The following is a 26,430-nucleotide window of genomic DNA, read 5'->3' on the forward strand; positions in this document are numbered from 1 at the left end:
CATGCGCACTGGCTGATCTAGCCTGAAAAATAAGCTTTTCATAACGCTATTTGAGCAAAAGTACATTTACACAAAACATTTATGACACAGTTGTTGTCAGATTTCTTTGGTGATTTCAAATATGAAATCTAATCGTAAGCTTAGTGAACAGTTTTGGAGAATTTGATGTTTCCCAATTCAAAGAGATAGGAGTTGCACTTGCATGCCCGAGAGGCGTTTCAAAGAGGGCCGCAGAGTGACATGACTTGTCTTAAAAGGATTTTGTTACTACTAATTAATTGCAATTTGATTACATTACAGATTACTGCATTTAAAAAATAATCAGATTACTAATTATTTTACTTTCAAGTTACCAAACCTAAAAAACACTACAAAATAAAACTCATAGTTCTTTCAGTAATTTAATATTGACTGAAAAATTTCTTAAGTATCGAAACAGCAACTTGAATGATCACTTGCATTTTTTCCTGATAACAGCGAAAAGAACTTAAAATGTTTCGTCATTTTTGATCGTACAGATAAGAGTAATACATAATTTGAAACTGTAAAAGGTCTACCTTTATTTGTATACACTCGCAATATCAACAAAGCATTTTGCTTTTGTTAAAAATGAAAGAAAACAAACAGGGTGCGCTTTCTGCAGTAATATCTATATGCAGTTATATAGAAGTTCTGCGAATATCTTTCTGAAACGCGTCACTAAAATGAACGAAAACTCAGCGAATACTATCAACAAAACATTGTGCTTTTGTAAAATAAAGAAAACAAACAGGGTACACTTTCTGTCGTCTCAGTCTCCACAAACTTCTTTCTGAAATGCGTCACTAAAATGAACCAAAACTCAGCGAATACTTCACACACAGACATGAGAGATATATCTAAAGCTTTTTAAATGAAGTCAGTCATGTCGAAAACAAATATTCTGTGATAAATCTGTATGAAACCAACGCGAGGTCCAGTTTTTCCCATCTGAGCTCATTATCTGTAATGTGATCACGCCCACAAGCAGCGCACGCTATTCATACGGTAATCATCCACGTGAGACGCGCGAGCCTGTAAACGCCCACATCACCTTCATAAACAAAGCCTGAAGATTCATCAAGTTCATGTAGGATACCTTTCGTTTCTGGAAGAGACATGCTGTGAGGAATAAGCCAGAATTTACCTCAGAAGAAGAACGCGACGCGCAGCTTGAGCAGCGGAGGAGATCATTTCTGATAAGTCATTTATTTTTACTTATATTAGTGTTATTGTGCCATAAACTTGTACACATTTTACTAGTTGGACTTTTCCCAAACTATAATGCCAGACTAAAATATGTGAAATCAAGTGCATCATTTTGAAATATGATTTAATTTAATTGCATTTAAGAGTTGTATGACTCGTCTGCATTTTAGCTTGCATTCTCCGGTGATTTATTAAAGGGCATACTGACGTGCAAAACATGATTTTAAAATGCATTTACTTCATATTTTTTCATATTGTTACTTAAGTAACGTAATTTTACTGACATTAGTAACTGTAATCAATTTACATTAGGGCTGCCACTAACGACTATTTTTATTTCGATTAATCTATCGACTAATTTATCGATTAATCGATTTAATACTTGTTTAATATTGAGCAAGCACCATTTCATTCAAATGTCCACTTAATCTTTAATATGTGTCCATTTCTCTAGGACAGAAATAGGATAGCCACTGTAATTAAATGAATAGGTGGACATCAAAACGTGTAAACTCAGAGTGAGGGTTTGAGCTTTTATTTTGAAACTGCGATGTATTCTCCTGAGTTTGCGTAGGTTTATAAATGATTTACCTTGCAAATCTGATGAAATGGTGCACGTTGCGTTCCCAGATGAACGTTATAATAAACCCAAACTCACAACACGCAGAGATGGAGTTTGAGACGCTCCACACATGTAAATGATAACAGTTCCTGTGGAACTACTGTGAACGGAGCCACTGTGTGACGCATGTACTTAACCTACACGCATGTAAATAATGAAAGCGCATATACTGTATTAGAACTGCATCGCATATAATTATTTAATTAAATCGTAGCGTTTGTGAATTCACAATTATGCTTCATTATGATTTTTAAATGGGTTTAATATATCATGCAGCCTTGGGAAACAGTCTAATAATGTGTTTTATGGATTCTCGTCCGTGAAATGCGGCACTTCCGGTATTTTGCCGGTTAGTCGACGCGAGCAAAATGAAGTTGAGGACTTTAAAAAAAATCGACGAATTGCGACATACATTAATTTACATACATTTAAAATGTAACGCATTATATTACAGCATTATCAGTAGGGCTGCACGATAAATCGCATGCGATATTTAACTCGCATCTTATCAGTAAAGCCGGTTCTGTAACCTGCAGGCTTTCACATTGAGCAGCATTAACTACACAGAGCCGTTGTTCACTGACGAGTTGCGCAAAAAATCGCGCGAATATGAACGTGGTTTTGCGCAGCTTGTCAGTGAACAACGGCTCTGTGTAGTTAATGCTGCTCAATATGAAAGCCCGCAGGTGATGGAGATTTACCGCTGATTACAGAACCGGCTTTCTGACAAGATGCGCATTAAATATCGCATGCGATTTATCGTGCAGCCCTAGTTATCAAGGAAGGGTAATAAGAATACAGTAATGCGTTATACCCAACTCTGATGATTATACGTATAGCTTCCTTTCCAGACCCTGAATGAGAAACTCATGCTAAAGGACATCAGGTACCTTGCAGGGCTTTGAATCCTTGTAGTGGGACTCTGGAGGAGCCGGTGACAAACTGCAGCAGTCTGGCTCTCCTCTCCTCATCATATGACTCCACGGCCCGCCAGAACCACTTCACGATGTTACTGTCAGCTGTGCAGTGCTTCAGACGGGTGTTTGACTTCCAGTCATTGATGTCGATCTTCCCGAGTCCACACACAATAAGCTGAAAGCATGAGACATACCTGAATCCCTAACCATGCTCTGATACTGCTCATGGCTATGAGCGAAAATAGCAACTAAAAATATGCTCCATTACACATTTATCAAGACTGAAGTATGAGCTAAGAAGTCAAGTCGATTGCCTGGTTGAAGTGGATTTATTTTAGCAAATGGACGTATTTGTTTTCCTACCTCCAACTCTTTCTCATCAAACGCCTTGAGTAGGTGTTGTGGGATGACCTCATTAAAGCCTTTCTGCAGGGCCAGGAACTGAGCCTCGATGCCCCTCAGGAACCGCCAGTTCACATACAGCCTGCGCAAAAGCAGGAACAAGACACTTAGGCTATGTTCAGACTGCCAGAAAAAAAATCAGATTGTTTTGCATATCTAGATATTATCCAGATGGGGTTTTGAAAGCCTGGACAGGCTAACAGGCTAACATTAAAATTAGAATTTTTTCTTCTTCCCCAAATCTGATTCAAGCCACATTTGAAAGTTTTTTGAAACTTGATTCCAATCAGATTTTTACAGATGCGTCTCAGTCTGGGCACTCTGGCTGCTCAAATCAGATTTTAAACAGTCTTTTGAATCACTCTTAACATGACACACAATGATAACATCAAAACCAGGGACAGAAATGCCGAAAGTATTCATACTGTATTCAAACGAAGCTGAAACCAGCCCTGACTACAAAACAGAACAATCGCAATATATGCTAGTCTACTCCATTTTTTTGCTTATTTGGAGAGCGAGATGATGCACCTCCGCTTTTCCTGCATCGGTTCTGAAAGCCTCGTCACATAGGTGGGTACGTCTACATCATTAGCAAAGCAATGCATGCAGATAGGTTGGTCATGTCTGGACACACAAATCTGATTTGATCACTTGCAATTAATAGTGCGGACAGTCTGCCTTAAAAGATCTGATCTGAGAAAAATCAGGTTTGCCTGCAGTCTGAACAGCCCTAATGACATCTGCAGAGACACATTAGACAGGGAGGAGGAAGGTGTTCAGCGGTCAAAGCAGCTGAAGTCCTCACTCACCTCACATACTCCTTCTTGGTGTCCTGGGTGACAGGGATGCTCTTGCCGTTGGGTTTGAGCTCATGCTGAATGATCTCTCCGTATGCATTGTGTTCGACGCAGAATGTGTGGTCCAACACCCCAGTGATGTCATTATCTCTAAACACAGACATAAAAGAAAAAATATATAATGATTAGATTAATTATGCATGCATTATATTAATATATATTCTATTTTATTATATAATTTTAATTAAGTTAATTCATTTTAATAATGATTGCATGATTCCATTAATTGCAGGACTAATTTGAGTTATCTAACGAAGGCAAAAGTTTTTTGTTTTTTTTTGTCAACTATTTATATATCTAAGGCAGCATAAACTCTCTGAATCTACTTTAATCCCACCTTGAAAGCAGAAAATGTGTTTTGCAGTTCAGCATGAACACACTAAGCACATAGTACCTAACTGCTGTTTCTGTCTCTTATTTTCTAGACAAGAATTGCGCTTATTTAGACGCAGAATGTCTTTATGACCACATCAAACAGGAGACTTTCAGACGCGCACTCCAACTTCACCTCAGTGCCAGGCGCTAGTCAAACGAGCGCGGAAAAGGTACAAGTGACGAGGAGCTTCAGTGAACTGCGGTCAGATGAGATGTTGTCATATGTCAGTAAAAACCAATATAGCTGTTATACTGTGCTCGTAGCACGTTCTTCAATTGCACACACAAATATGGCAGCACGCGCTGCATTATATAAAAGCGCTATATCATATTAATGCGCAAATGAAACTGCGAGCATGCAATGTCATAGTTATGTCAACAGTTAAGTCATGAAGTTACCAAAAAAGGCGATTAAAGCAGCCCAGCACTGTCTCCCTCATCTAACACACCTGATTCAACTCGTCAGCTCATTAGTAGAGACTTTTAAGACCTGAAGTGGGTCAGAAAAGGTAAAGAGTTGTGAGAAAATATGATGCGCGTCAGATCCGTATCATGTTCAGCAGCCGCAGCTCTTAAAGCAGCCAAAATAACCTAATAACCAGCTGCTGTGATGTCTGCTAATCAAACAACAAAAGAAAAAAAAAAGAGGAAATCAATAACCTTTGTAGCTTTAAGGATTCATCAATATTTAATTTAGAATTTAGTGTTTGATAACTTTATTAAATTTCTGTATATTTCCTAATTGCGTAAGGGCACAGGTAGCTAAATATGACATTTATTATAATGGGTTTATGTGAAGATTGTTTTAAGTTCACTTGAAGTTATTTTTTTCTAAAGTCTAATAAATGTTAAAACTGATAGCTCTCAATTATACTGTAATGTTGAATGGCTATAGTCGATGGTTAAATATTAGGGGAAAAAAAACTATTTCCTAGAGACATCAGTAGTATTGGTATCAGTGATACAGGCCTTCAGACATAAAAAAAGATGCCACTAAATAAATATTAAAAAATATACTGTCTTTATGTTGTTTCTACATTAATTTGAAGATTGAATGTGAAATTATTGCAATATAAAAGTATATTTAAAAACTTTAATGTTAGGTGGGAATAATCGCAATTAATTTCAGAAAAACGTGCAATTAATTAGTTTTTTTTTTAATCGATTGACAGCACTAATATATATAATGTTAGGTGGGAATAATCGCAATTAATTTCAGAAAAACGTGCGATTAATTAGTTTTTTTTTTAATCGATTGACAGCACTAATATATATTTACTTATATTTATTATACAGCATAGACATATTATCATGCATTATTCCAGACCCTCTTTTGCTGAAAATACAGAAGCAGAGTAATAATTGTATTACAGTGTTTCTGAGTGTATATTATACAGCGCTATAGATGGACGTATAAAGCACACTGACAGGATCCAGACGAGGCTGTTGTGGAGATCTGGATCCACTGACTCCATGTCATCCAGAGTGATGGGTTTCCCCAGCAACTGCTTGTAGAAGGGCAGAGTGAAGCCTCCGTCTATGTAGTGCCCGTGGAAAACAGCCATTCCCATAATCCTTCCCACAAAGTGGAAATAGGACAAATGCTCCTAAAAAACAAACAAATAAAACAAAAAAGATGAGTGTTTTTTGGATGAGTAAATGGGAAGCTCATGAGGAAGCCACTTACCGGATTGACGGCAGAGTCCGGGTTGATCTGTAGCGTGTAGATGTCATCTCGTGAATACTGGAACAGTCCATAGTATGGATTTAACATCTCATGCGACAGCAAGTATAACCACTCCCTATGACACAAACACGTAATGGCACAAATTATTGACAGACATTCAGTCTATCATGGCCCACTTTGACACTGTTATACTCTAATTCTACCACTAGATGGACAGTTGGACACACGCGTTAAAAGACAGCAGGAAACTGTATTCATAACCCATTTTACTTCCATGTTGTGATATATTTATTAGCGAAATAGGATATCATTCAAGAATGTATTCCAGGGGTTGATTTTATCCATTGGGAATCGAATGGATTGTGGAAAATAACAGATGGTGGCATCAGTGGATAGTTACATATTATTGAAACATACATTTTTCATCCAAATGACAAAAACATGTTTTTCTTTTTAATAATGTTCACAGATGTATCATTCACAACAAATGTTAAGAAAGAAAATGGGGCCAATTTTGATTTCATGCTCAGCATCAAGCTTTAAGTTTTGTGTCTCAGTGTCAAACTCATACCTTGCGACTCCACCATAGTCGAGACCTTCCTCTCCTCTGAACTTGACCATCAACCTCTTCCACAGGTCCTTCGGCCTCATCTTCATCACCTGCCGATATGATTCCTAAAGAAACAGTGGAGATGTGGTGTTAAAATGTAAGAAAGGTTACAGAAAAGTCATACGTTATACAGACGTTTGTAAGAATGCAAGTCATCCATACGGTCATTTAAATTAAGAATAGAGTTCACACTAAGGCCATAGTAACTGATTTGACAAACTAGTTTCAGACTTATTTAGCTTTATATAACTGTCAAGTGCAATAAACATCTTTAAGTATATATGCGTTTTTATTGCTATATTTTTTGTTTTAATTTTTTCGTTTTTAAGTTTTAGTAATTTAGTTGTGTGTTCTTGTCATTTTTATTAGTTTATTTTATTGATTTTTTTTATTTATTATATTTTAATGCCTATATATTTTTTATTTAATTTTATTCAAGTTTTAATTATTTTAGTACATCAAGTTAACCTAAATAAAAAAATGTTTCCTTGGCAACTACCTGAAATAAAATAAGTTTAAGTGTTTTATTTCAGTTAATGTTTGAGGCACAAAAAGTTTTTTTTTTATGGTTTTAGTTTTGGTTAACAATAATAAGCCTGGTATATTAATGCAACACACAAATCTGCATTACTTAAGCTGTAACTTAGCAGCCACTTATGCTGCAACCAGCCCTTGGAGATGCGTCAATTTATTACAGTTGATCTGTCATCTTATAACCTTGCCAATAAACTAAAAAGAACCCAAACTCGTGTGAAGGGTTCATATAACCCGATGTTTACGGTCAGACTCGTCCGTGGGGAGAGAGCGCAGCATGTTGGAATGTAGCATCCAGAAATGTCTGTGCGCATCCAGCTCAACACCCATAAACACCTAAAACAGATGACCAAACAGACCAAAAATCACTTCAAGCTGAGCGAAGAGAGAGGGGGGTATAAACGTTTTTCCAACAGGCCTGAGATGGGGCTCAGAAACGTGTGCAGTACACGTCACACACATTAGCTGAACTCAGCATACTAATGAAGTTTAACATCATGTTTGATGCATTACGGCTTTTTCCACACGTAAACTGATTTGTGGCTAACATCCAGCAGAGCTCAAAAGCCTTTACAGTAAAGGTTAACCAGGCCTTTGGGCTTGTTAAGCACTATTAAAGGCTCGTTCAGACAGACAGGTGTTACTGGGGCAACGGACACCCTCAAACTACAACAGAGTTCCCATCTGCCTCCATGCTGACAGCACTTCTCAGAGCTGACAACTGAGTCAACGTCAATGTGGATTCTGCTGTTTTGTGATTGGTTGAGAGGTTGCAGGGGTATGCAAAAAAACAAGACAATAAAAACAGCCCAACGAAATGAAGCAATGAGAGTTATTTATTTTGGCCATTTGACTCTTTATTGGATAGACATGCAGTAGAGAGAAAATAAATATCATGTTGAGAAGAAACGGGAATGGGATGGTAAAAAAAGATCATTAGGTGGGATTGACCCTTGTGCCACATAAATGATGACTCGAGATTATACGAGCGTTAAGACTGCTAAAGCCATTTAGTATTTTAGTCTCGTTTTACATTAAAAATATCTAAACATTATAAATTTACTTCAGAAACAAAGTAACGACTTTTTCACTCTTTTTATCTGTCAATTAAATAAAAAATCTACTTAATTCATTAGGTAAAAGATACTTTCTTTCCTTAGATTACTCTATGAAAAATACGGTCATTTCATTTACTGATTAAATATATTTGAAACAATGTTGAGATGTTTTTTTTTTACAGGAAAAGACAAGAAGAGACTAAAATACTGAAAATGAAATTTTAGTGGCATCTCTGATTTGAGCATCATTAGCTAAAACGGCTGTAGAGTTGGTAAGTTAGATTCATTTTTCTGAATCAAACTGTTTCAATGAACTGATTCAAAGCTCTGATTTAATGATTCGTTTGCATCACCACCACAATGGTTAAGGAAGTCTCTATAATATTTTTAATATATTAAAATGTCTTGGTAATATATTTGCAGGTAAATATTGTTATTACTATGTTTTTGTTACGTTGGTGCATTCAGTATTATTCCTAGTGTTCCTACTTGGTTAATGTATCCATATCACCTACTTGGTTGATATGGTGTTTTCTCTGATTGACAAAAAAACCTTCCTAAATACATCAATATCTACAATGTTCAAAAGTTATGTGTCGGTAAGATTTTTTAAAAAATGTTCTTGAAAGAAGTGTCTTGTGAAATGGTAAAATGGCCATCCAAGGCTGCATTAATTTGATAAAAAATATAGTAAAAACAGTAATATTGTGAAATATTATTAGAATTTTAAATAATTGTTTTCCATTTGAATATATGGGCTGTTTTTCGGCAGCCATTACTCCAGTCTTCAGTGTCACATACAATTTGTTTCAGGAGTATTTGATGAATAGAAACGTTAAAAGAACAGCATTTATTTGAAATGGAAATCTTTTGTAACATAACACATGTCTCTGCTATTCTTTAATATTGAGAACAATTTTTAGAACTATATCTTTATCGTTATCGTCCTTGGTGTGAACGGGCCTTTAGACTACGTTTTATTTGATGGGGGGCGGTGAGGGACCTGGATAATGGGTGGGGGGCGCTGGTCCAAAAAAGGTTGAGAATCACTGCTTTACGGTAAAATAATCCAGGGTCTCACCTCAAAGATCTCCTCACGCGAGACCTCGATACGGCAGTGTCCTGCCTGCGGTTGCTGCTGGGACAGCTCCTGTCTCAGGATTTTCAGTTTCTGCACCAGATCTCGCTTGTACTTGGGCACCGTGAGACATTCAGGGTCCTCGGGGAGATTTCCGGGAGACATGACAGACTGAGCCTGCTCCTTCAGCTGTTGGGGACGACTGCTGAGAAAGAGCGAGGGGAAAAGAGAGACGGGGGTAATAAAATGAGATGAAATGTTCTGTCAACATGCATGCACAAACGCTGAAGCCTGACCCCTTCTTCACCCCTCCTGATGTCAGAGCAGCATCGCCCTTTCAGTGCCAACTCACAGGTATGTCACGCCAGCACCGGACAAAAAAAAGAGCTTCCAAATAGATGAAATGACACGAGTTCACTTCACAAGCTCCAACATGGTCCTGAACTGATATTTTTAGAACAATTAACGACACTTCAAATGTTTAAATGTCACTGCATTCAATTACAGAATGTCAAACGATGTGGCATCTGCAAACAAATGCTACTGCTTGAGCATAACAAATTCAGTGCTAGACAAATAAAGATGGAGTGAGACCCATTCTTTAATATCAAAACACTCTCACTTCACAGCCACTCTCAGACTCTCATTTCTCCATGTGACACTGCTCTTCACACTCGTTCTCTGTCTGCATGTGACCCACGTTCCTCAAATATTCCCTTCCTCCTGTTCGTTTTCCTTGACACGCAGAAACTCACTTCTCCTTGCCAGCACTTTTCCTGCTTCATGCTGTATTTAAAGGAATTAATAACTGGTCTAAGATCTGGTTTGAATCTGAATCAATGTAAACACAGATAGTCTAGATGGATTCTTACTGCTGCTTTGTAAAAAGTGCATTATCCTAACTTTGATTCATGGGTATGGCAAATATGGATATCAGAGAAGGTAAGGAGGAAATCTAGTTCAAAACAAACTCTTAGAAATATAAATGTCAGCAACTTCAGTTGACCTGGTAAAAAGGGCAAAATATCTAATATATTTGTTTTAAAACAATAACTTACTAACACATGGCTTTCTTCATGTGATGCTGACTTTTATTTGGTAGATAAAGGTTTTTCAGTTATTTTATAAATAATCTTTTATTAACAAATAAAATATTTTTATTATTTTATTATCTTTTATCCACCAAATCAAAGTAGCTTCAAGCTGCTATTATTTAAAAATAAATAATAATAAAGATTATGCCAAATTACTTATGCCAAATATATATATTTACAATAATTCCAGCCTTTAAATATACTTGTCTGTCATTATAATCTTAAATAATAATTACAATCATTCCATCATTATATTTCTTATAATCAGATTTTTTTTTTACTTTATGTACCACAAAAAATATCCAAATTAATTAAATTTTTTAATTGAAATTATTTCAACTGAAAACATCTTTATTAATGTATGTACTCCAGCTAATATCTGTAAGAATCCATATTTAATATATTTTTGAATAACTTAACAGATTCAAACAAAAAACAAGCATCACATAAGCAAGAAACACTTAGCTAGCACATTTTTGGATCACTTTTTTGACTGTAACCCATTAGTGACCCTTGAAATGCTGGATGTGGATCAAGAGGGTGGATCCATCAAAAGACAACAGCAACTCAAGCATGCACACACATGTATGACCATCACCCACCCACTCGAAGCTCTCATCACGCACTTAAAATTACCGACTGATCGTGAGATCATAAACCCATCAAGGTTGAGAGGAAAGCACACATCAGAGGATTTTTGCCTGATGACAGAGAGGTGAGATCTTCTGCGCTGATATAAGGCAGATGGTTTGACAGATATCCACATAATCTGTCTTGATGCCTTTTCCAAAACTGAAACTACTGCAGCGCCAGGAACGTTTAGACTGACTCACTTTGACAGTTAAGTTTGCTTGACGGATGACGTCTCAATGCAAATGATCTGCTCAGACTGAGGTCTGGCATCTCTTTGTGGAAAACATGGCGATGCGATATAAAATCAAAATCTAGGTTATGAACATACTGTGATTCTGTCTAGTGTATAATTATTCCAAGCTACATTGTGGTAAAATTCACACTTTTGTTGCTCTATTATCTGCATTAGATTCATAGCTCATTAAGTTTCAGGAAAAGGTTTTTGGAAATAATTAAGTATGTGCTGACCTAAAGCTACAGTACATTTCGGACTTGCTCTGAAAGTTAGTCAATCTCGTTTCACATAAACATGCATGTGAAAAACATCAACTAAAACCACTGTTTCTTGCTGTACTGCTACACAGTATCATGAGGTTGCTAAGCGGTTGCTAGGGTGTTTCCTCACAGGATAACTGGTTGCCATAAATTTCATGAAACATAAACATGCTCATAATTGTAATGCTATAAGCACTTCAGTGGCAAAACAACTAAACAAATATTTATTTGGGACAATCAAATGACTAAATATCCCTTGTACTACTGTCGAACAGCTTATCAAAACTAGCAGTAGATCATTATTTGTCATTTTAAGATCAGCTCCATTGTACTGAAGACTGTTTCTACCTATGAAAAAAGGCATGTTTACATTATTTTTTGTAATTGTGTCTTTCTTTCTTCCTCCTCCTTTTACAAATATCATGCATGTCTAAGTCACACATATTATGTAGTATTCTTAGGGTTACTCAATTTAACCTGGTAAAAAGGTCAAAATATCCAATATTAAAACAACAACAACTTTGGTGGATAAAAGTTTTTTTTTCAAATATTATTTTATTTCAAGTATTTTTAAAATATAATATTAATATTTGAAAAACGTTAACCACTAAATAAAAGAAAATTGGCTTAATTGCTTACATTATTTAATAGACAAATAATACAGAAAGAGATTATGCCAAGTTATTATTAGGGTTAGGTATCGTTTGGGTTTTTTTCGATACCGGTGCCAAATTGATACTTTTAAAACGGTTCCAGTGCCTAAACCGATACTTATTAAAAAATAAATAAATAAAAAATCCCCCCCAAAAATGATGGATTGGCCATTAGAATATAAATAGAATAGAGAGTGCAAATGTTAGAGGGTCAAGTTTTTTAATAAAAAAAAACAAGCAGATAAAATTAGAAGTAGCATTAGAATAGAGAGTGCTAGAGTTAGAGGGTCAAATGAAGATGAAAGAGACGTGTTTTCAGCCATTTCTTGAAAATATTAAGGACTCAGCTGCTTGGATTGAGCTGGGCAGGTCATTCCACCAGGAGGGAACAGTTAATTTAGAAGACCATGAAAGTTTTATCATAGGTAGAATGCAAAATGTAAAAAAAAAAAATACAAGCATTTCAGTCAAATGTAATTTATGCAGTATTTCAAACCTTTAACCCACTTGGGAAAATCAATCCATGGCAACAGTTTAAAAGTAGCTTATTTTTCACGTGCGGTGCCAGTGATGATGCTTTTACGTCCGTTTCGGAGAACCAGAGGACAAACATATCAATCGATCGCTCAGGCACGGCACCAAAATGAGGCACCGAAATCTGCGTTCGGATTCGGTTCTAGTACATACCGGTTACATACGTACCGGTGCCATATTGGTACCGGGTTTCAGTACCCAACCCTAGTTATTATACGAGTAATATTATCTCACAACTCTGACTTTATTTGTTATCTTAAACTTTATCTTGTAAAGTATTACCTTGTTTATCTTTTTCTATTTTTACCTTATCTTTATTTGTTTTCTCTATTTCATACTTTTCGGGTGATAACTACACCTGCTTGGTCGATTAACAGAGGTTTGGATTTCAAAAGAGTTACATTTTTAATTAATACTGCAAAATGTTGTTTAAATATTGGCACTGGTCATTGAAAAAGCCATATTGATCTATAAAGGTAGATGCTAACATTGTGAAAAGATACTATGCAGGGGCAACCATTCATTTGCGAGCTGCTACGTGAACTGATATTCCCCGACTTGTGAGATTTCACCCATGCATGCAGTACCCCACCAAATATTCTTGTTACTGCAAGAACAACATGAAGTGGGAAGACGGAATGTGGGACACGTCCTTTGATCTGTCAGGACAGGAAAAGAGAAACTCGATCCCTCCCCATTAATGCATTCCTCTGGCTCACACGACACACACAAACACACACGCATACATGCGCATGCAGATAAAATATAGATAAAATGCTTGGACTGCAGAGTCTCCGATTGATTCCTTACCTGCTCTGAGCCTCAACGGGACCACGGGAGCCATTCGGACTGGGACTGTTGGAATAAACGTGAAACACGACGAGATGAGACTTCAGCAATACTACAATGCACATTTCAGGGCCATTTCTTGTCTCTATTTTCTAGGTTAAATGGCGACTGGTTCTTTGTGATGATGTTGAGACTGACTCACTTTAGGACGAGATGCAGGTTAGCGGAGAGACGCGGGTCTGTGAATTGTGTGGTTCGGTTGTTGTGGTCCACAAAGTACACTCGTCCGGTGGCTGTGTTTCTTATCTCCCAGCCTGGAGGCAATGGGCCCAACTCCTCACAATTCACATTACTGAGATCCCTGCAGAGAGGAATTATTACGGTTTCATTTTAGTAATATGGTGATATGTATTATGATTATTGTAATCATAAAATTAAAATAATCACATTATTATTATGATTTGTTTTAGCTGTATATGACCTCTTGCACACAGAGCAGAAGTTTTATCCTTGTTGAGATGATAAATTATTATGATTCTGTAACTATAATATTAATTGCATTGATTGTATTTTATTGTTATAATATTATTATTATTAATTGCAATTTTTTGAAGACAATGGCATAGAGCCATTTGGAATGCATAATGTGCATAAATGCACATAACATCTGGAATATATTTCTACTTCTTTAGCTGGATGATTCATCGGCATAGTGCGTTTCATGTTATAGAGTTGATTTTTAATAAAATGCTTTTTTATTTTATTATTTAATTAAAATTATTATTTATTGCTTTTTTTCTATACATGTAGGACACATTAAGGCCTGGTTTCACAGACAGGGCTTAGACTAAGCCAGGACTAGGCAATAGTTTAATTAGGACATTTAAGTAATTTTTATTAACGTGCCTTAGAAAAAAACATTACTGGTGTGCATTTTGAGACAAAACAGAGGCACTGATATATTTTAAGATCAGTCAGTGCAAGTTTCTTTCAGTTAAAACAGCTCAGACTTACACTTTAGTCTGGGACTAGGCTTAAGCCTTATCTGTGAAACCGGGGGTAAAATGTATTAATATTTGAAAAACATTCGATTAACATAAAAACTATTTCAATATTCTTTGTGAAAATGATTTATATCACGATAATCATGATAGTGGAAATGATATTGGTGGAAATGAAAATGCCTAGTATTCATAAAATAGCACTAAAATATAGTTTAACTATATTTTAACATGCTCCTTAGACTGAAGTTCAAGTAAATGTGTGGAGGGTAAGACAAAAACAACAAGAACAAAGAGAGAAAACAGACAAAACAAAGATCAAAATGACAAAGTAAAAAAAAAAAAAAAACGAGACAAAACAAACTCCAGGGATGTTGCTTTCAGGTTTCTGCCAAACCTCATCAAACTAAGACCAAAAAATGTGCAGCACTGCAAAAAATGCTCAATGTCAACTCTCAACAGACTAGAAAAATAACCCGTAGCCCACCCTCATTTTTTCCATCATGTTCTGCTCTCAGATAAATGACAAGCAGCTTTCCCTACACAAAAAGTGGCTAAATGGTCCCCGCATATTTCCACGTTTCTCCAAGTTCATGTCTTCTCAGCTTTTGTCCAAACCAGTTAACAGCATTGAGCTTCCAGACATTTTTTTTTTGTTGCACATAGTAATATCTCATTGGTCAAAAAACCATAGCTATATATTCCACATTAATGTTTTGATTTTATCACAAAAAATTACTTTATGCATCGCATTTGGTTAGGACAAGGCACAAGTTTCCAAACAAATCCAGTGTAAAATAGAAGTTAAATAATAAAGTTAAGTTAAGTAATAAACATGCAAAATACACAAAGGTAAAGGAGGTACCTGGGCACTCTGGGGTCGTGCCATGTGCTGACACCCGTCTGCGTGTGCAGGAAGTACACCTGACCCTGCTGCGTGGTCCTTTGCTCTGTGAACAAACACCAGGGGGCACCATCGGTCATTCACAATGTTAAAAAAATGACAAGAGGCTTGAATGCAATCATTGTTTATAAGCTTATGTGTGTTTCACAGAAGTAATACTTTCTTCATTCTTTTACTTTCAGTTTGATTCACCGCATACCTATCTGATCCATCACTGTAAACTATGACCACATCACACAAATTTGTAAATGTTTTGAGTGATTTGTCTATGTTTCTGTGTATGTAAACAAATGTATTTTGTTTTACGTGTAACTAAATGTGCTGCCTATCTTGACCAGGACCCTCTTGTAAATGAGATTTTAAATCTCAAGAGTTTTTAATTTCCTGGTTAAATAAAGGTAAATAATAAAAAAAAAATTATTAATCAACATTAAGAGAAAATAATGGCTAAACATGATCAATAATGGCTAAATTTTATGTTGTCTAATGAAAGGAATTCATAGCATGTTAACAATTTAATTAATCTTTTAAAATATAACAAATAATTTACAAAAAAACATAGCATTTTTATTTACAGAACTATATCATTTATTTACATAATTATATACTGTATAAATTAAAACGGACGAAGAAATATCTTGGTTGCATGATTTTCCTTAAAAACACAAAATATTAATAGAATAATTATTAATAATGAAATTTAGTAAAACATTGCATTTATTATTATTACATTAAAAAGTACATTCTACTATATAACAGTAATACACTTTTTTCAATGACTTCAAGTTAAACCAAGCTTTTAATCTGGTGGTTTGTCCTGAAGACCTTTGAGTTTTGTGTGTATTTTCAGATTGTTTTACCAAATAAATTGGTGAAATGTTTGTGAACTCTCAGAGCAGCTCTGGAGATGAAATTCATGAAACTGCAGATGATGAAAACACTAAGGCCATCACATGTACTTGAGTATGTAAAGCAGACGAAACTGTAGCCACTCACGAACCAGATCTTCAAGATGTAGGCTAAATAGCTGGAAAATACTTGAAAGTTTATTACAGATAGTGAATTTAATTATGACGTATATTGATATATCACCCAGCCCTCAAGTACTTGACCTGCATCCCATGTCTACAGACCCACATTCAGCTACTTGAGCAGAGGAGAGCACACAGAGCTCTGTTTAACCTGTTTCTATAACCTCTGCCCTCTGAATCTCTCCTCAGTCTCACACACATGCACATAGACACAGCGGGATTTCCAGGTCACCCGTCTGACCCTGCAGCTGGCGCTGACGGCACGTCGGAACGATTTCAGACGAGTTCCTTTTCTACAGCTCAAGAGACGTTGTAATTACTCTAGCTGCAGCACGAATTTCCAGCGCAACTGCGTGTGTGTGAGATGTTGCAGGGTGTATTTTTGACCTTTGCAAGCTGGCCAGTATTAATGGAACTGATGCATGTGTGTGTGTGTGTGTGTGTGTATGTGTGTGTGTGTTTGAACGAACCGTATCCCTCGGGCAGGTCGGGCGGTGTGTGTAGGTGAGTTCTGCTCATGTAGTTTCTGTGTCTCTGAGAGCGAACCCTCCGCTCCTGCACCCGGGGGTCATCTGCAGGTACGACTGCTGCCCCGTTGGGCGTCATGATGGGCGTGTTCTCATCCACCAGGCAGCTGAGTGGCTGGCCGGGGCTCGAGTACTCGGATGCAGGCCTGTGTGTGAAAGAGGAAATGAGAACATGAGGGACAACAGACTACATTAAAATAGTTCAAATGTTTGGCGCTAGCAACATTAGGGTCATGGGTTGGATTACCAAGCAAAGTTTCGTATGCAAAAAATTGTTGTGTCCCTTGAATAAAAGTGTGTGCTAAATGTGTAAGTAAATGTACATGTGAAAGTCAAACGAACTGAAGATTACGGTGCATTTTTAAAAGAAATAAATCTTAGTTCTTGAAAACACCTTCTAGTTTTCAGATTTAGTTTTTTTCTGAAATTACAAATTGGAATCGCGTCTATTTCCATGGCCATTTCCAAATGGTTTGGACTTTGCTGGCAAAAAAATAAAAAATAAAAAAATAAAAAATAGACCAGTCTAGGTTGGTTTGCTGGTCTTAACTGGTTTAAAATGGTCTCCGAGACTGGCTAAGTTGGTGATTAGCTCAATCAACTAAAAAAAAAGATCAAAAATTGTGTTAAAACAAACAAACAGATCAGACTAAGACCAGCAAGCCAGCTTAGGCTAGTCTGTCCTATCCGACAAAACCACGTCAAACCCAATGACCTGGACAGTAATTTAGGCAAGCCAAAATGCCTTGATCCTACAAGACTTTATTTCAGTCTGCAAACCATTTGCATCTCTAACAAAAAATACAAAAACCATTTAGAACATAGTTTTAAAATCAAATAAAATAAGCTGGTTTGAACCTAGTTTGACCAGCTGAAAAACATCCCAATATCCCTCTAAAACCTGCCAACAGACCAGACTAAAACCAGCAAACCATCTTAGGCTGGTTTATGCTGTTGTTTCAGAAGGACCATGTAACAATTTGGTTGCTCTGCTGGGTTACAGATTGATATTAAAACAGCACAAACAGGTATTAGCTGTGGAAACCCAAGCACACAATAGTGTGACCTTTTGGTGTGAGGTTCAAATCTCAGAAGTACAAAATGTACAGGTGCTTTGGATACTAAATGAATAATGTAAACGTGTCAGCGCCCTGCAGTCTCCGTAGACAAACACTGGCAAGCAGAGCCGTGAGGAGCTGAGTGACTTTCAACGTGACAAAGTCACAGACCTGCAACCTCTCCAAACAAGGGAGTGAATTTCTGTCCGGCTCCAGCTGCCCAGGTTGACCGTAAGTGCTGTTATTGTGAAGTGAAAACATCTAAGTGTAACAACAGCAGCTCAGCTGTGAAGCGTCTGGCAACACGAGCTCACCGAACGAGGACAGAGTGCTGAATCATGTAGCGCATAAACACAGCCTGTACTCGATTTCAATATTCCCTCTGTTCCACACGGTTTCAACACATCAAAACGGCCTTTGGAAACAACGTCGGTATGAAAATTATGTTTTTAATAGCTTCCTTGGCACACTAGGACTAGTCGGCCAGTGTCGACACACAACCTCACTAACGTGCTTATGGCTGAATTGAACTAAATCCCCACAGGTATATGGTAACGTCTCGAGGAAAGACTAGAAAAATAGAGACTGTAGAGTAGAAACAAAAGAGTATATGGGTGTTTCTTAAACTATGGGCACTTTTGGCTCAGTATTTGGAATAAACTGGCGGCTAATTGTATTACTAGCATTTTATGCACCCTAAATACACTGAATGAAAAAAAAATTTTCACACGCCTTCTATTATTTGAGGTTTGTTCATTAGTGTTGGAGATGCTGTCCTTGCTGTCCCGGGCTGAGTTTTCCCAAATGCATCGTAAGCATAAGCAGATTGAAGAGACCAAAACGTTTGGGAAACGCAGTCCAGACCAACCTTTTTTCTAGATCTTCGTCTAGGAATGTTGCCTGGAATGTTTCTTGGTCTTTATGGTTTAGTGTTTCCTTAAAAATTCATGAAGTGGGGATGCTTCCTGACATGGCTTTGTATCTTTCAGCTGTGCTCTGGATACATTTGGCAAAGACGACAGATGTGGCCCACACACATTTTCCTGTTGTGCGGTACTCATACACAAAAATCACCATCCTATTCAGCAAAACCACTTTAAACTCAATGACCTTGACAGTAATTTAGGCAAGCCAAAATGCTGTTATCCTACAAGACTTGTTTCAGTCTGCAAACCATTTGGATATCTAACCAAACTAAAAAAGAAAAAATACAATAATGCAAATAACAAAAAAAGTTAAACAAAAATAAATAAAATTATAATACATTAAAATAAAATAAAAATAAAACTGAATTGAATAAGTAAAATAAAAAAAAATAAAAATAATAATTAAATTTAAATAAATTAAATTAAAAAAATATATATAATAAAAATAAATTACAATAAAAATAGAAATAAAATAAAATGTGAACTGGACTACAACAAAGGAAACCTGATCCCACCTAGTAGGTCTCTCCCATTGGGTGCTGCGTGTGATATGATTCAGATACTGGATCCGGCCACATGCAGTTCTCCTCTCCTCCCAGCTGCAGAAAGAACACAAAGAGACATTCATACAGATGAACAAACAGACAGACAGACACACGCACATGGCGCAGGAACAAACACAGGGGCTGGATAAGAACGTTGGCTGCTACCGTTCAGTATCTGCTAAAGATTAAACACTGTTGTATTTTTAAGCACTCATTTAGAGTTGCTTTTAAAGAGTTATTTAATGTACCCATCAGGCAGGTCGTTGTCAAACAGACGACTGCAGTCCACCACTGGCCCTCCGGAGCCTATCCTGTCCCTGGACTGAAGACTAACTGTTGACACAAACACAAAAAATCAGGCTGTTAGAGGGGTCCCATCTGTGCAAGGTTTTAGTGTCATTGAACGACAGAGACTATGTGACAGAAATGTCAAGAAGAGTGACATGCATTGCATAGATATTTTGCCATTTTGGGGTGTATGTATGTATGCATGTGTGTGTTTTTGAAATGTATCAAAAATATTGTCAGACACCAAAAAGTGTAATATTATTAGATATTGATATAAATCAAGGAATATGAAAAATTATCAATTAAAAAAAAAAAAATTATTAACCCATATTGTCAAATACAGATTTTTAATTAATTATCAATAAAAAAAAAAAAAAACGGTAATATCGTCAGACACCAATTAAGACTGTTTTAGAATTTATCAATTAAACATTTTTTAAAAAATTGAATCAAAAAACGCTTATTGGCAGATACAGATATAGATCATGCATTTAAAAATAAATCAATTTAAAAACTCAATCCATATTGTTGGGATACAATACAGATGCAGCATTTTTAATGAATTATCAATTTTAAATAAAAAAACAATTAAATGGTTAAATAAAACAAACAAACAAATAAATAATACTAGCAGATACAAATATAGAACATGCATTTTTTTTTAAAGATCAATTTAAAAAGAATTAATACTGGCAGACTCCAATATAGCCAATTGTGTACATTTTATATATACATTTTTAATACACAAATTAGGGGTGTAACTGTTCAAGTTACTCACGGTTCGGTTCGTATCACGGTTTTAGAGTCACCGTTTCAGTACGGTTCGATATGTGCTATGTTTAGGGAAAAAGGACTATATTGTCAAATAAAAATAAAGAAAATAAGAACAAACAATCTAATTACAAGCAACAGCTCAAATAAATACAATAGAGTGCTTTTCAGGTTTTTTTAGGTAGGTCTAACCGTTTTTAGGTACAGAAATTGAATTAAGTAATCAAATGTAAAATAGCATTGCATATTTGACTGATTAATCCTTTACATATTAAAGATTAATCCTTATTAAAGTTACAAAAGCTATTCAATCAAGAGCAGTGAGTGATTTCCTTGTCTTTTGTTGTTTGATTAACATTAAGAAAGTGCTGTCACTTTAAGTTAGTGCACGGATCCAGAACGGCACAGTTCGATTTTTAACCGAGAACCGTTCCACTCCTAATACAAATGGTGTGCAATGAGATATATTTAGAGTTAGGGGTTTGTTCAAAGTGTTTAGTATAAGCTATAGTAATAGTAAAGCTTGCCTTAGGGTTAGGGTTAATAACTACCTGCTTGCTTACATTCATGTGACTCAACAAAACACGTGACGCAAATCTTGACGTGACATGAAGACATACAGACATATAAGAGGGTTGTTTGAAACTCTCAGCCATGGGAAAGCATTCATCTTCTGATAAATGTCTGCTTGTAAAAACTGTGGTGTGGCTACGGGACATGCAACCCGGGGCGCAAATACATCACCACCCCACAAAACTCTTTCTTGATGAAGGAACAATGCGGCTCTAAGAGCATGAAAGAAAATTGCAATGGAATAGCCAAACGCAACATATAAATCATACAGAATGAGTGCCTTTTTCCTCCTTTGCTCCCAACCGAGCAACGTTTTTAGGGCGTCAAAGGTAAATTGTGTGGGTTTAACCATCATTAATGACAAGCTTTGAAGCTGGTGTGACTCATGGGATAAATGGCAGATGTGGCAAGGAGAGCAAATTCCTGACAGGTCAATTCCTCGAAACGAGCAAAGCTTGTGACTCACCTACTATCTGTCCCCTCACGGTATCGCTGTCATTGGGCCCCAACTTGTTCAGGTCCAAACGCTGATCTGTAAATGGACGAAAGAGGAGAATAAGAAAAAAGGTAGATAAAAAGTTCACTTGAGAAACCAAAGAGCCTGCGTGACGTTTGTGTCATAACCTCTGACCTCCTCACTCGGCGAACCATCTGACACTTAAAAAACAGCCTAAAACGCTCCACATTTCATGCGTCAGGTCACATACACTGCAGCACGCTGTGTGTGTGTGGGTGTATACACAGAGGCTGCTTTATTCCTCTCAGGCTGTAGATGTGCTGATAGGAGTGAGACGCTTCCAGAAACACGCTGGGGCTCTCTGTCATTGCCGGAAAGAAGGAGGCAGGAATAACAAGTAGCCTGCAGACATTAGAGAGGCCACTATCTGTTCTCACTCTCTCTCACACACACACACAGATCAGGATGCACAGCTAGACTAAACAGGGCTGGAGGAGCGTTCACCCATCCCAACACACTCGACTCACATTTAAACCCCTTCATATGGTCAAACACCTGCGTAGATGATTTAAAGGGGTCATATGATGCGATTTAAATTTTTCCTTTCTATTTGGAGAGTTACAAGCTCTTGGTGCATAAAGAAGATCTGTAAAGTTGCAAAGACTAAAGTCTCAAATCCAAAGAGATATTCTTTATAAAAGTTAAGACTCTGCCACGCCTACCTAAAACGGCTCGTTCTAACATGCCCCCACATGTCTACGTCACGATGTGGGAAGATTTGCATAACTCCACCCAAATGTTCACGCAAAGAAAGAAGGCGTAACTTTTAGTCTCACTGTAGTATTGTTGCCGCCGCCGCCATGTCGTGAAGGCACTGTGTGCTTCGTTGTGAAAGCGAAACTACTTTGTTTGGCCTTCCAAAAGAGGATGATATCTGCTTCGTCATGCCTGGAGCTGATCCGTGCTGGTTGCTGAGGAAATACTTCAACTTCGCGCTGTCGCCGGATCGCTGATCACCGGATCGGAGTCCAGCCCGGGGTCGTCACATGTGGTTGCCGCAGGCAACATTTCCGTCACACGCTTCAGAAATTCGGCCAATCACAACGCACTGGATAGCTGGCCAATCAGAGCACACCTCGCTTTTTCAGACCGATGAGCTTTGTAAAAATCGACGCGTTTCAAAAAGGCGGGGCATAGAGGAGAAACAATAATGTACAGTATGTGAAAAATAATGTGTTTTTTGAACCTTAAACCGCATAAACACATTTCATTACACCAAATACACAAAATAATGTTCTTTTTAGCAGCATCATATGACCCCTTTAAAAAACAATACTATTATTTACTATTATTTTAATATACTATACTATACTAATAAAAAAAACTGTACTATTGACAAATATTGACATAGCAGTTACAGGTACATTGTGCAGTTTTATAATTTTATTATAATTAAAAAATAATCAATATTGGGCAATACCGATAAATGATATATTGATATACACAATATATTTTTGTAAAGCTACTGTAATTATAGCAACAAATAACAAGTAATACTGGATTAAACAGATATTGCTATCCGCTACAGCTATATATTTTTTTATTTTTTGTAATTAGAAAAATAAAGAACATTAGCTGAAACAGATATAGACGTCATCGAAACTTAAAGAAATTATATACATCAGTCTTTCCCACAGACTTACACTCGATGTGTGGTGGCACTTCGCCTGGGGGAAATATATATGTATATAATGTAAATATAAAACAGCAGAAGGGCTTATTGAAAGTGCAAATTCACTCTCTGCCAGCAGGAGGCACTTTAAGAGCGGCAGAACTAGTGGTTTCCCCGGTAACGGCTGTAAACAAAGCAGCTCATAAACGCTGCTTTATCAGGCATTACAGGAAATATTAAATGAAAATGACATCAGAACTTTTCTGAAGACAATCGGTTCCCTTCAAAAAAGATAAATTTATATAAAAACACCCGTGCCGCGTTTTGACTTTGAAACATGCAGTGCTCATGTTTATTCAACGAAGTCAAAGCCTTTTGGAAAATCTATTTGTGGCGGTCAGTGTTGATATTGTGGCGGGCCGCCACAAATAAATCAATGTATGGGAAACCCTGTATATGTTTTTTTTCCATTTAAAATACATATAGAAATATATAGACACTTATAACAAGAGGAAGAGCAAGAGCAAGAAAAAGAAAAAGAGGAAGACGACGACAAATAGGAAGTGGACATGAGCAATCAAAATGGAGAGGAAGAGCAAGATTTGATATATTTGTGAATTTATATTAATTAAAAAAAGAAGAAGCTAATATTGGCATGAGATGAGACCAAAATTATTTATATTAAATAAATAATTTCCTATTTAAGACCCTGATCGTTACTGACAGACTGAACGGGAGACAGAGAAAGAGAGAGAATGAGAAAAGACAGAGAAAGAATGATGGCAGAGAGACAGAAGGGGTGCAACAGGAAATGGTGAACTGAATCACTTCCAGCTGTGGGAGCGGCTGTGGGTTTCCTGTGCTTATCCAGGACAGTGGTCACGCTGGAGGGTTTCTAGGGAAAGCCTGCTTTTAAAATCCTCTTAAACACAAACGTGGGGCTGGAACGCAGCCAGACAGACTCGTACCCTAAACATACTGACTTAGTTCACCACCAAAAAACACTGGTTCTTGTGTAGCCGACAGGAAAATGATGCACAAATAACAGGACGTCTTTTACCTGAGACAGACAGTGGTCTTCAGCCAAAGATACATATATTATGTTCAAAAACACTGTTGTTGTGTTTTATTTAAAGGTTGTCCATTTAACACACACAGCCATTGTAGTACATACAGTACATATAACCTCTCTGAGCCAATTATACACACACAAGTACACTTGAAATCTGCCGGAGCCAGTTTTACACACAAGTTAGACCTGTGTTTTCTGAGCTAATTATACACACACTAACAAGACACCCACACTTACAGCCTGTGTCCTTGAGTCGGTTAATGGAGTTGGAGAGGAGTCGTACGCATCCCAGGAATCCCGCTCCCTGTTTCTTATGGATCTTCTTATGGTTCCACACGCTGATGGTGATGGAGTCCGACTTCCCGATATACCTGAAGAAATAACAAGAGACGTCACTTCAAGTCGGATTTCTACATTTTCTATCATGTCTCAAACTCGGACCATATCAGTCTCGAAAGCCCATGGTGTTTGTGTAAAACATGTTTTATGAACCATGATTACACACAGCGGCTCAGAGGAGAAGAACTGTTTTAAGAAGAGCAATGAGGACTTTATTAAAAAGCAATGAAGACGGTAAAAATGATGCCAGAAAAATGACACCGAAGAAGACAAAGAGGATAACAAGGAAGACAAAAACATTGAAGATGATTATGAAGACGAGTAACTCTTCAGTAAGATGAAAAATAAATACCAACGCGGAAGAAGAGGAGAAAAAAGAAGAAGAGGAAGAGCAGAGAAAGACAACAAAGAAGCGCAAGATGACAAGAAAGAGGAAAAAGATGATGACAAATAAGAGAAAAGAGGGACGAACAGGAAAAGATAGAAGATAAAGAGAAAGACAACAAAGATGAGGGGAAAAAAAAGAGGAAGATGGCAGACTAAGAGGAGGAAGAAGGGCAAGAAGATGACAGAGGAAAATGAAGTAAATGAAAATGACAAAGAAGAAAAAGTGGAAGACGACAAAGTAGGTCAAAATGACAGATGAGGAAAAGGAAGTAGAAGAGGAAAAGGCGAGGAAGAAGACGTGGAAGAGGAAGATGACAAAGAAGTGAAAGAATGACAAAGAGGAGGTTGAAGTAGATGAAGAGGTAGAGGACGTAGAAGAAAATGAGGAAGAAAAAGAGGAAGACAATGAAGAAGCAAAAGAGGAAGATTAAAAAGAAAAGCAAGATGATGACAGAGGAGGAGGAAGTAGATGAAAAAGAAAAAGAGCAAGAGGAAAAAGATGATGAAGAGTAAAAAGACAATGAAGAGGACGTCAATAGAAAGGAGGAGGAAGAAGAAGATAATAAAGAAGAGCAAGATGTCGAAGTAGATTGAAAACAATGAAGGCGGCGGCGAGCAAGAGGGCAGCAATTACCAGGAGTAAGAGTGCGAAGACGAAAAAGGTGACAAAGGAAGTAGATTAAGATGAAAATCATAAGTAGGAAGAAACTAAATATGAAGAACAGGAAGTAGTAAGAGTGCAAAGAGAAATGGGGTCATTTTCACTCCATTGACATTTGTCTAATTTTGTTTGGTTCTTTTAAACAGGGTGAAAACACCCTGAAATCTTCTCAGACCTTCAGCAAACCTAACAAAGAAGTTAAAGAACTTCTCAAGAGTTCTCTTCTTCTCTCATTACCGTATGCATTTCATCAAGTCCTACATAAAAGTCAGCTGGTTTGTCTGAAAGTTTTGGCATGGCGTTAGATAAAACAAATGATTCCCTTAAATTCGGGGGAACAGAAACACCTCCAGAACTGGACATCAAAAGGAGCTAGGCTGTCAAAAAATGTCCAAGCAAAGTCTGAACGCTCTGTCAGCCTGCCAACGGGACAGAATCCCTGGGCAACAGATCTTGTTTGGACGGAAAACCAATCGAAGAGGTAGAGGAGTAGAGGGAGAAAGGGCAGAAAAAGGAGCAGGATGAAAGAAACAAGACGACAGAATGCCAATGACTGTGTGGATGCTCTCACCAGAATGAGTCCAACCAAACCCAAACAATCAAGAGTTCTTCTCTCTGATCTGGAGAACATTTATCAACTGCCTACAGAG

The 26,430-nt window shown here is 37.1% G+C and overlaps 1 protein-coding gene across 1 annotated transcript in view; it reads right to left on the reverse strand.

Moving 5' to 3' along the window:
• The window catches only part of LOC107672120 (E3 ubiquitin-protein ligase SMURF2-like), a 57,710-nt gene that overhangs the window by 828 nt on the left and 30,452 nt on the right, over nucleotides 1-26,430 (reverse strand). The window contains exons 4-18 of the mRNA XM_016465203.1: nucleotides 24,631-24,764; nucleotides 21,659-21,724; nucleotides 19,809-19,893; nucleotides 19,531-19,614; nucleotides 16,975-17,177; nucleotides 15,435-15,519; nucleotides 13,771-13,929; nucleotides 13,590-13,634; nucleotides 9,374-9,575; nucleotides 6,662-6,765; nucleotides 6,091-6,205; nucleotides 5,832-6,010; nucleotides 3,981-4,118; nucleotides 3,130-3,250; nucleotides 2,740-2,941 (exon numbers count right to left, since the gene is read on the reverse strand). Of these exons, the coding sequence (XP_016320689.1) occupies nucleotides 2,740-2,941; nucleotides 3,130-3,250; nucleotides 3,981-4,118; nucleotides 5,832-6,010; nucleotides 6,091-6,205; nucleotides 6,662-6,765; nucleotides 9,374-9,575; nucleotides 13,590-13,634; nucleotides 13,771-13,929; nucleotides 15,435-15,519; nucleotides 16,975-17,177; nucleotides 19,531-19,614; nucleotides 19,809-19,893; nucleotides 21,659-21,724; nucleotides 24,631-24,764 (1,922 nt within the window). The remainder of the gene's footprint in view (nucleotides 1-2,739; nucleotides 2,942-3,129; nucleotides 3,251-3,980; nucleotides 4,119-5,831; nucleotides 6,011-6,090; nucleotides 6,206-6,661; nucleotides 6,766-9,373; nucleotides 9,576-13,589; nucleotides 13,635-13,770; nucleotides 13,930-15,434; nucleotides 15,520-16,974; nucleotides 17,178-19,530; nucleotides 19,615-19,808; nucleotides 19,894-21,658; nucleotides 21,725-24,630; nucleotides 24,765-26,430) is intronic.

This window comes from Sinocyclocheilus anshuiensis, unplaced genomic scaffold, assembly GCF_001515605.1.
Source record: "Sinocyclocheilus anshuiensis isolate Anshui unplaced genomic scaffold, SAMN03320099.WGS_v1.1 scaffold12, whole genome shotgun sequence".
Classification (NCBI taxonomy): Eukaryota; Metazoa; Chordata; class Actinopteri; order Cypriniformes; family Cyprinidae; genus Sinocyclocheilus; species Sinocyclocheilus anshuiensis.